General features: G+C 42.5%; 1 protein-coding gene across 2 annotated transcripts in view; it reads left to right on the top strand.

The window, feature by feature from the left end:
• Positions 1–4,461: 4,461 nt before the first annotated feature.
• Positions 4,462–9,114, top strand: part of ssbp2a (single stranded DNA binding protein 2a) — a 54,217-nt gene continuing 49,564 nt past the window's right edge. Inside the window, exon 1 of one of the 2 annotated variants that reach the window (XM_042421572.1) lies at positions 4,462–4,596. In XM_042421572.1, coding sequence (XP_042277506.1) covers positions 4,541–4,596 — 56 coding nt within the window. In that variant the 5' untranslated portion in view covers positions 4,462–4,540. Of the gene's footprint in view, positions 4,597–4,696; positions 4,909–9,114 lie in introns of those variants that run through there. The other variant, XM_042421573.1, reaches the window with a different exon arrangement.

The following is a 9,114-nucleotide window of genomic DNA, read 5'->3' as shown; positions in this document are numbered from 1 at the left end:
GGTTTCCACATCATATTTGTGTAAGCTGCATATTGGACCATGACTGACTTCCAAACCAAGTTGTGATGTCACAAATCATGCTTGTAGCCCCGCCCCTTAAAATCAGATTTTCAGTGAGCACAGAGAAACTTTCCACTTTCAGCAGATGAAGGTGAAAACAGCCCTCTAGTATCAAACTCTGCACATACATCATACTGCACAGTGAAGCTCAAATATCCAACTGCAGGAACAAGGAGAAAAAACATATTTTTCAGTGGAGGGGGACTTTAAAGTAAAATAAAAGGAAGACACTGTCACCATGCCGTCATCATATGTAGCACACCACTGTCCACTTCAAAGATCCACTGTTGATATATCCTCAGTTCTGACTCCAGCAATTACTCTTTTGAAAACAAAAACACAGTGTGACAAGGTGTACTATTGTTCATGCTAAATTATTTACTGAGCCACAAGCTTTTGTAAACTTCAGCGCCAATTAATCTCAAGAACCTCTTTTGTGTGAGAGCTTAATCGTTTGCTAATTAACGTCCTTACTAACAGACACCCTCAGTGGAAATATATGATTACATAGCCCATCGAAAGGCTCAGTAAACAAAGGCTGTTTGCTAAAATGCCAAAGCAGTTGTTGTAAAGCTGGAGAGGGGCAAATCTATCATTTGTTTGTGTGTGTGTGCAGCCTACAATGTCTGAGTGTGTTAATACTTGTGTGACTGAGTGATAGAAGAGAAGCAGAAAAAGTGAAATACAGAGCAGAGATGGAGAAAAATAAAGAACAATTGTGATTTTGGGGTGAATTTTGGTTTGACTGTGTACGTCCTATCGATTTCATGCATTTAAGTGAACAAGTTGGCATGTTTATAAGCGACAGTGCTGAGAGTCAATGTACGGCCTAGAATAGATGACCTCAGACAGATGGCTTGGTGCTACAGAAATGAGAGGAAGGACCTCGTGGGTGGACCGAGAGACAGAAAGAAAGAAGAAAGAGAGGAAGAAAAAGAAAAAAAGAGTCTTTTCAAGGCATTGAGGCTACTGAGATCAGAGAAAAACACTGATTAAAACAAAAATAGTACACACAGTATAGTATACAGGTGGAGCTGGGGGAAAACAGTGGGGTGGTAAAACTAATTCTGAAGAAAAAAATTTTGGTGGCAAATCTGAAATAAGATTCGGGAAAATAAATGGGATGAAATTAGTCTTTTTTGTCTCATCCTCACATTTCTCTGTTTCTCTCTTTCTCTCTGGATCAGATAATTTGCTCTCCTGACTGCAGTTGTGCTTTTCAGTGACAGAGTGTAACATGCTGGGGGCAATCAAAAAAGATTGTCACCACAGGCCCACAGATTACATGGGCCCACAGTCAATAGGAAAGGAGCTAAGTCTCCCATGATGGAGTAAATCTACAGCTGTCAGCCAGCCTACCTCCAAAGCACACAGCCAGTTAGGAAACCTGCTAGTCAGTCAATCCAGTCAGTCAGTCAGTCAGTCAGTTGGTCAACGAGCCAGCCAGTCCATCAGTCAGCAGAACTGCCGCCAAGTTTATCAGTCACACCATTGACTCTCCCTCTGTAATGCTTCTCTTCCTTGGGGGGACTGAATGAGGGTTGAGGTGGTCTACTATGATCACTATGAGATTGTGCCTCCCCTGTGGTGCAAAGAGAGGTCATCACATGTACTCACCTGAGGCTTCCTGAAGGAGACTAGAAGTTGAAATAGAGAGGAAGAGAAAGAGAAAGAGGAGAGAGTAAGAACCTCTTGATAAAGGAGAAATACTGAAGAAAATGTCAAAGCAAGTGTAAAATATACTGCTGCACATTATATTCAGCTGGACAGCTAGATTCATTTGGATTTCACTGTTTATCGTTATTGCTAATTTTACTTATATTAAGGGCTGCAACAAATTATAATTTTCATTGTAGATTGATCTGTTTATAATTTCTTGATTAAGGGATTTACGAAAATACATAATCACAATTTCCCAGAGCTCAAGGTGATGTCTTCAAATTGCTTGTCTGGTCAGACCAACCTTTAAAAAAAGAAAATAGTGAAGGCTCAGCATTTTTGCTTGACAACTAATCAATCAATCAACCAGTTGTTTCAGTTTGAGTGATCTATATTGATTTCTGTGTATTTCTCTTACCTGACAGGTAACTTTGCTCACGTATCCAGAGATTGGCAGCAGTCTATCTAGTATCATTTCAAATACATATTAAGAAACAGGAAATTAAGCAATAAGCAGGTAGCAGAAAACCAGGGAGACAGAAAAGCAAAGGGGGTGTGAGGGAAGGGAGAGGGGGTAGAACAATGCAGAAATAAAGGGGCAGAGAAGTTAATCCCCGAACTCAGTTGAGGCTAACTGTTCATTACCTCTGCGAGGATCGGAGCACTGGGTTGTTAACGGAGGTCAACTCAGCACAGAGAGTGGGCTGGCCGATGATCTTTACCTCCTCCACTTACTTCTCCCCTGTTATCTAGATGTCTATCTATCTATGTTGGCTTTCTTCCCCTTCATTAGTATCACTGTCTGTCTCCTTCCCTCCCTCTAATCCCAGCTTCTGTCATTTTGGAGCTACCCTTCAGTTTCTGTGACGGTGATGATAATGTCAGATCGCTGTATCTATGCACGTATGATAATGGAAACAAACAGGTTTTTCTTCTGATTTGACTTTTTTAGATAACATGACCTGTTAACCTTTACTTTCTCTTCCTCTCTCCCCATTTCTTCCTCATTCTTTCTCTCTTCCTCCCGCGTCCTCCTCCTCCTCCTCCTCCTCCTCCTCCTCCTCCATCCTCTGGAACACATGGTTATTGCCTGCGAGTGGTTGTCATGGTGATGGACCCCGAGGGACTCATCCCAAAACCAAAAGTTCTGCTTGTCTGAAATAGAACCTCCGCCTCTCTCCAGGGGGAAGGGGTTCATTTGGCACACGAGGGGAGGCAGAAAGAGAGAAAGAGAGAGAGGGGGAGAGAGAGAGAGAGAGAGAGAGAGAGGTTTCAGTCAAGGGGTGAAAGATGAGAGAGTGAGGAAAGGGGGGAGAAAGAGGGAGAGCAGGAGAGAATGAGGCAGCGTGCATCCATTCCAACTGGGTCACATCGCGGGAGCATTGCGTAAGCGTAAACACTGCTGCCCCTGTGCTATGCCCTTAGCTTACACACACACACACGCACGCACACACACACACACACACATTCACATAGACATTGTGTCTTTCCAGAGCTTACTACTGTCTGGGAATCAGGCGTTTTGTACAACAATCTGTAGTATTTCTCAGATCCTGATTGGCACCAAGCTGCGGTCCCTCTCTTTTCTCTTGTGCTCCTTCTCTCAGTGGATTTGCGATAAGTACATTGTGACAGTGGAGTGAACCCTCCTCTCTATTAGCTGCCAGACTGGACGGCAGCATGACGTAGCACTTCTTCCCTGCTGCACATCCAAAAAACACACAGCGTTCTGTGGAAAAGTAGGATATGTTTCCAGTAGTTTTTGTGACGCAGGGATGTAAATGTACCAAACCTGCATCGCTGACAATTTGTGCTGTGGGTGATTCTTATTTTTAGGGTGCCTTTTTATGTAACATCTGGCTAGGATGTTAAGGAAGCACTCATACATGAGGCCTCCTGTGGGATTTGCATGTATATCTCCAAACTCAAATGTGTCAGTCACTCCAACAGGTCATCATTTACACTTTACAGCTGATTATCATCAACATCCGCCCACACTTCATTTATCCGACGCTGTCACTGGCTTTTCCAAACATTTCCTCCTGGCGGTGGAGCAACTGCACAGTAGCACTGCCTCACGCATGTATGTACAGGACGACTTGTAATGTGGCTTCATCCTCCCACAGTACACCGTGCCTATGCATGCTGGGTGTGTTGTTTACAGGCCCCTCTGTAGTGCTTGTGTCTTCCCAACATGCTCTGCTACACACATGTTTGGATATCTTAACCGAGCCTATGTAAATAAACACCAATGCAAATGCAGTTTTATATTTGCGAGAGTTGTTTGCGCAGTGCGCTGTGTGTGCGTCGGTAGAGGGTGTGATTGTCTATAAAAGGAACAGCCAAAGCCAGTTGTTTAAAATCCTAGTTGGACGGTTTCAAATCCCCCCCTTGCACTGAGAGAGGAGAATAGAGGGAGGGAGTGCGGATGTGCGTGCGTGTATGTGTGTGTGTGTGTGTGTGTGTATGTGTGTGTGCGTGTGTGTTTGTCAGTCTGTCCGCATGTCAGGATGGGAGAGACACTGACAGACAGACAGACTGCAGACAGACAGACTGGGAAAGCAGAAGGAAAGACAGAGTGGAGCAGAAAGAGAGAGAGAGAGAGAGAGGGAGAGAGAAGGAGGAGGGGGTGGAGCTACCAGTGCAGGGGCGGGGACAATCAGCTGTCACTCACTGGCGGTTGCCATGGCGAGCGGGCGGTCCCGAACAGCGGGGCATCCAATGGGAGACGACGCTGCTTGTGTCGCCATGGTGACGGGGCTGTGCCCAGGGAGGTTGTGATGGGTTGACAGGTGCGTGACAATCGGAGCTCTCTGCAAGCATGTACGCCAAAGGCAAGAGTAGCAACGTGCCGTCCGACAGCCAAGCCAGAGAAAAGTAAGTTTTATTTATGGGGGAGGAAACCGCGGCTGTGAGGGAAGTTCATGAGCGGCCGGGGGCAGTCACACACGGAGCTGCGGAGGGGAGGGCACACGGCGCTACACTCAGCGGCATGGGGCTCTCTGCTCAGCGAGAAAGGCTTGGAAAGTTGACTGCTTCATTTATTTGAAGAAAGATAAGACATTTTGTCGGAGGGGTTTTTTACTGTAATTAGACAGACGATGGTAGTAATTTAACACGCAGTTGCTGCTTCCACCGGTTAATGAATCCAACTACATCCTTCTCTCGCGGTGTCCCGGCATTTCTCTGGTGATCTATTTCATTTCATTACCGAGCAGTTGTTTCATTTTTAAACATCCATGTAGTTGTGGATGTGGTTTGCGTTTTTAGTCATGCAATTAACTGCTCCGAGCGTTTGGGGTCGAACAATTGTGCAGTTTTGTAAACATGCGGAGCGAAACTAGACATCGAGCGGCAGGAAAGTCCAACGCATTTGTCAGCTCTGAAGCCGCTGTGTGTGTGTTTGGAGGTGTCGCTTTCTCAAAGAGACTGTGTTGTGTTAAATGCGCTGAGTCCTATCGCCGCTGCAGCTGATGAGGTTTGTTACAGGGGCAGGCGGTCCGGTTGTTGGCTGTATTTGACTGTGCAGTAATCTTTTTTTTTGTACAATTCAGTGTATAAAGATAAGCAGTTTTGAATGGGAAGGCTTGTCATGTCTGAGCTGTGCTTTCTGCACATTGAACTGGGTTCTCAGTACAAAGATGAGCAGACTGAGAGCAGAGTTTGACCTAAGAAGGGAACTAATAGGCTTTTACATGGAGACAGTGACAATAAAATAAAGTTTCAATTAGAGCTGCAACTATTAGTCCACTAATCAATTAGTTGCCAACTATTAAATTAATCAAAAACTATTTCGATAATCGATTAATCAATTAAAAGAAAAACAGTCAAAATTCTCTGGTTCCATCTTCTCAAATATGAATATTTTCTGGTTTCTTTAGTCTTCTGTGATAGTAAACTGAATATCTTTGGGTTGTGGACTGTCTTGACAAGACAAGACATTTGAGGATGGCAGCTTGGGCTTTGAGACATTTTTCACGATTATCTGACATTGTATGGACCAAACAACTAATCAATTAATTGAGAAGTAATTGACAGATTAATCGATAATGAGAATAATCGTTAGTAGCAGGCCTAGTTTAAATATAGATAGTTATAGTAAGGTTAGTGCCACTCTTAAACACTACACCTGATATGTTGTTAATGCATGAGATGTGAAACCTAACTAACTAAATTCTGATGTTTCCTAAACTAGAGGGACAGAGTGCTTTAAGGTGAAGCTGCGTTCAGTTAGATGTAACCAGGCACGGCTGCTCACTATTTTTTTTGGATGCTTGGGGTCAGATGGTCAGTGAGTAGGGCTCATGGATCAGCACTCCTCGGGAAGGAGGAGCATGTATTTATTGATCATATGCCTTTGATTGTGAACATACAGGAAAACATTTACAGTCTGTGTGCCTCACCGGTTTAGACCTCTGCAGCTTATTAATGGACTCAGAGAAGTATAACATACACAAACTTAAAGAGCAGCTGCATTTCACTTGTATTTTTCAATTCAACTGGGAATATGACCGTAAAAGACAAGATTAATCACCTCACCTCTCCTCCTAACTACCGCTACTCATTTATTGTGTCTTTTGAATCCAGTTCACTCATGTTTGTCAACAGTGTGATTGAGTGCTCTCCTCCATCCCTTGAGCCCCATTCTTTAGCCCCAATCGATAGGAAGAGGATAGGACTGAACAGTGTGGCTCTATCGCAGGCTTTATCGCAAGTCAGAGGGAGAGATGGAAAGCTTCCTTTAGGCCTGGAAGATCCTCTGTGTGCATTACATGTGAGCGTATGTGTGTGTGTGTGTGTGTGTGTGTTTGTGTGTGTGTAGGCATGTTATGAGATAAGCTTTTCTGTTGGTGAAACTCAGCAGATTTACTTGTTCTCAAGAAGAATTCCCCTGACAGTTTATCTGCGATGAAGACACATTTACAGACTTGCTGTGTCAAAATGAGCGTGGATAACGGGCTGTTTTTTTTTTTTCTTAAAGGAAAACATTTACCATAACTGTGTTGATAGATGTGACAGACATGATCTTTCATAGGTAAATCAGCACTGAAGAGCTAAAAGACAAGGCTATAATGAGGCGACACTTTTGAGGGATCATGGGAGGTTGAACACTCACCTGACTTCATGTGATTGAAAGAATATCTTGCTGTTGTTGTTGAGCATGAGTGGTAACATCTCAGCCATAAATACGGTCTGTTTAATTATTGGAACTGAACCATCTCCGGCGGTATCATCTGATGATATTGTTGATTAAGCTTCTTGTTCTTGTTTTATAGGGAGTTACATGATCCCTGAGATACTGCGCTGTCTGTGCGTGTGGGTCTGACCCTGTGCACTAAACTTCTTACTTTTACTGTACATCTCTTTCACTGTAATTTAGACTTTCATGTCGCTGCGGATCATGTCGGTATCCGTGTTTACATTTCGAGGCGAGGTTTATTTTAGAGTGATGTTCCATTGTGCGTTCACTGCCAAGGCCGTGACAAAAGAAAGGAAAAGGATGAGAAGAAAACAACCGGATGAAAAGGCAGTGAAAGGCAGAAATCAGGAAAGGCAGAGTTTCATTTGTTTCTTAACAAGCAGCCTTGTTTATCAGCGGTGTGTATCAGAGAAGCAGAGCAGGCCCAGCGCTGCCGAGTCTTCAGTTGTTTTTCATTTCTGCAGCGCAGCGGGGGATCAGAGAGTGGGAGAGACAGAGGGCAACAACAGATTGAGGGAAAGAAGGAGGAGGGGAAAGAGCAGGACTGAGGGAATTTGCTGGATCATTAGTTTACAGTGTTGTAGTATTGACCTCAGAATGGACCCCTGCAGACACGGGGCTCTGGCATCTCGCCCGTGTAGATGTAGAGGAGCTCTAAATGCAGCTGACCTCTGTGCAACTCTCTTCATCTGTGAGCGATAAGCATCTGATTTGTGTGGTGTGTCCTTGCTACGGATGCAGCGGTTAACGCATCGCATATTTCTAAATTTTATGTCATGGTTTTTGCAGTTTGCACACTCGGGGAGATAAGAAGTAATATAGCGTGATAAAGATCTTGCTTTAGGAGAATCACAAAATGTAGTTTCAAGATTCCACATTAAATGCTGTTTAAAAGTGTAGATTTACAGTACGCAGCATCTGCCTGAGATTCTCGGACAATATATAGGAAGCCACATTTTCTCTGTGGACACTTAGAGTCTCTACACTGTTCGATCGCCACCTCTTGTTTTGCATGTTAGTACAACCTTTTGTTCTTGATAAGAAAAGAAAGGTTAACAAAAGCCATACATTTTAAGTGCAACAACCACATCTACTACTATTAACACAAATGTCACGCTGGTTATTCTCTTACCTAATTATAGTGGCTGATCTTTACTTTTCAGACATGTGACGTATACTGTATTAGTAGTCTCAAAATTAGATTAACAATGTGATTAATGTCAATATCATTGTAAAAACACTGTGATTGTTTTCATTTGCATATTAAGAAACACCAAATTTAGACTTATTTTTCCTTGAGTTGTTACGGTGAGGTCCATGCGTTTGTCTGACATTTCTACAGATACAGATACATGTTTTGCCACATAGTGTGAAAACATTGACAGCACAAAATATTAGAGACACATTTCATGAAGTGCACTGAAGTGATGGCGAAAGCTGTTATCACTTATTTATTTCCTTGAAGTAATCTGTACCCTTCACAGAAGAAGAGATGCAGATAAAGAGAACCAGATGAGTAAGAGAATGATGGGTTTTTTTGTTGTTTTTTTTAAAATGTCATTTTTACCCAAATCGCAAATAAAACACATTGTCTCAATTACCCATTTATCAAGCCATGGTTTTTATTTGCTGATGTTGTGAAATATCAGCTTCTGAAACTTAAAACTAATTAGAACATGAGTTGAATAGAATTTTGCTTTTGGTGCTCAAATCAAGAAACAATGTTTGGGGTTTTCTGGATGGTCGAGACCTCACAGTAAACATTTCTCATTAGAACTGTTTAGCGGGAAGTACTCTCAACTAGGGCTGTGATTAATGATTGTTTCCATTGTAAATCTTCTGATTATTTTCTTGATTAATTGATGAATCCTTTTGTGTACAAAATGTCAGAAAACAGTGAAAAATGCCCATTACAATGACGTCTTTTTGTCTGAGCAGAAGTCCAAAATTGAAAATGTTCAGTTTACAATGACATAAAATAAAGAAAAACAGCAAACACAAACTTTTAAGAGCCAAGAACAAGGGAATTTTTGGCATTTGTGGTTGAAAAATGAGTTAAAGTTCTTTTGAACGATAATTTAAACTAAATGTTCCAGCTATAGTTCCTAGTCTGTGGATTGAGTAATGGGGACATTGTACTGTATCTGGAAAGACATATTGCTTGTTTTTCACCGCTTTGAGCTCCACAAACATTT

The sequence above is a fragment of the Thunnus maccoyii genome, chromosome 9, assembly GCF_910596095.1.
Source record: "Thunnus maccoyii chromosome 9, fThuMac1.1, whole genome shotgun sequence".
NCBI lineage: Eukaryota > Metazoa > Chordata > Actinopteri > Scombriformes > Scombridae > Thunnus > Thunnus maccoyii.
This window is presented reverse-complemented; position numbering and strand designations above follow the sequence as displayed.